General features: G+C 57.7%; 1 protein-coding gene across 1 annotated transcript in view; it reads right to left on the reverse strand.

Annotated features, from left to right (window-relative positions):
* Positions 1 to 410: 410 nt before the first annotated feature.
* The window catches only part of EMH_0038410 (uncharacterized protein), a gene marked incomplete at both ends in the record, with an annotated part of 539 nt that continues 146 nt past the window's right edge, over positions 411 to 803 (reverse strand). Inside the window, one exon of the mRNA XM_013495289.1 lies at positions 411 to 727. Within this exon, the coding sequence (XP_013350743.1) occupies positions 411 to 727 (317 nt within the window). The remainder of the gene's footprint in view (positions 728 to 803) is intronic.

An 803-nucleotide genomic window follows, 5' to 3' on the forward strand; every position in this document is an offset into this window, starting at 1 on the left:
GCAGCAGCAGCAGCAGCAGCAGCAGCAGCAGCAGCAGCAGCAAAGCTGTTTGTGTGTGGTGTTGGGGTGTATACGCAGGTGGGAACGATGCTGGGCAAGGTGGTGGTGCTGTCTGAGGAGGAGGAGCAGCAGCTGGAGGAGCAGCAGCAATCTGCTGCTGCTGCTGCAGCAGCAGAATCTCTTATATCTCGTTTGCAGTCTTACCCTGCGGTGCAGCGTGTGTTGTCTCACTGCTGCAGCAGCAAGGAGCAGCAGCAGGAGCTGCTGCTGCTGCTGCAGCAGCGCGCACACAGAGCAGCAAAAGTTCAAGCCTGGGTTGCTGCTCTCCATGCTGCTGGGGATCGTCTCCCCCTCGACGATCCCAACGCCCGCAACCTCGTTGCTGAGGTGTCTCCGAAAGAGCCCAAGGTTTATGTCTCCCCCATAAACCCTTCTGTACGCACCTGCTGCTGCTGCTGCTGCTGCTGCTGCTGCTGCTGCTGCTCTTGCTGCTGATCGTGCTGCTGCTGCTGCTGCTGCTGCTGCTGTCGGCGCAGCATTAGTAGTTGCTGCTGTTCCGGCGTTCGTCCGCACAACTCTTTCAACGTTTCTTGCATATCCTGCTGCTGCTGCTGTTGCTGCTGCTGCTGCTGTTGCTGCTGCTGCTGCTGTTGCTGCTGCTGCTGCTGTTGCTGCTGCTGCTGCTGCTGCTGCTGCAGTGCGAGCAGGTGAAGGTGCTGGCGATTGACTGCGGCATGAAGGCAAACATTTACAGACAATTTCTTTATTCAAATTTCCCAGGCTGCAACGTTGTCCTCAAGGTA

This window comes from Eimeria mitis, genomic scaffold (assembly GCF_000499745.2).
Source record: "Eimeria mitis Houghton genomic scaffold, Emh_scaff1505, whole genome shotgun sequence".
In the NCBI taxonomy this organism is placed as follows: Eukaryota; Apicomplexa; class Conoidasida; order Eucoccidiorida; family Eimeriidae; genus Eimeria; species Eimeria mitis.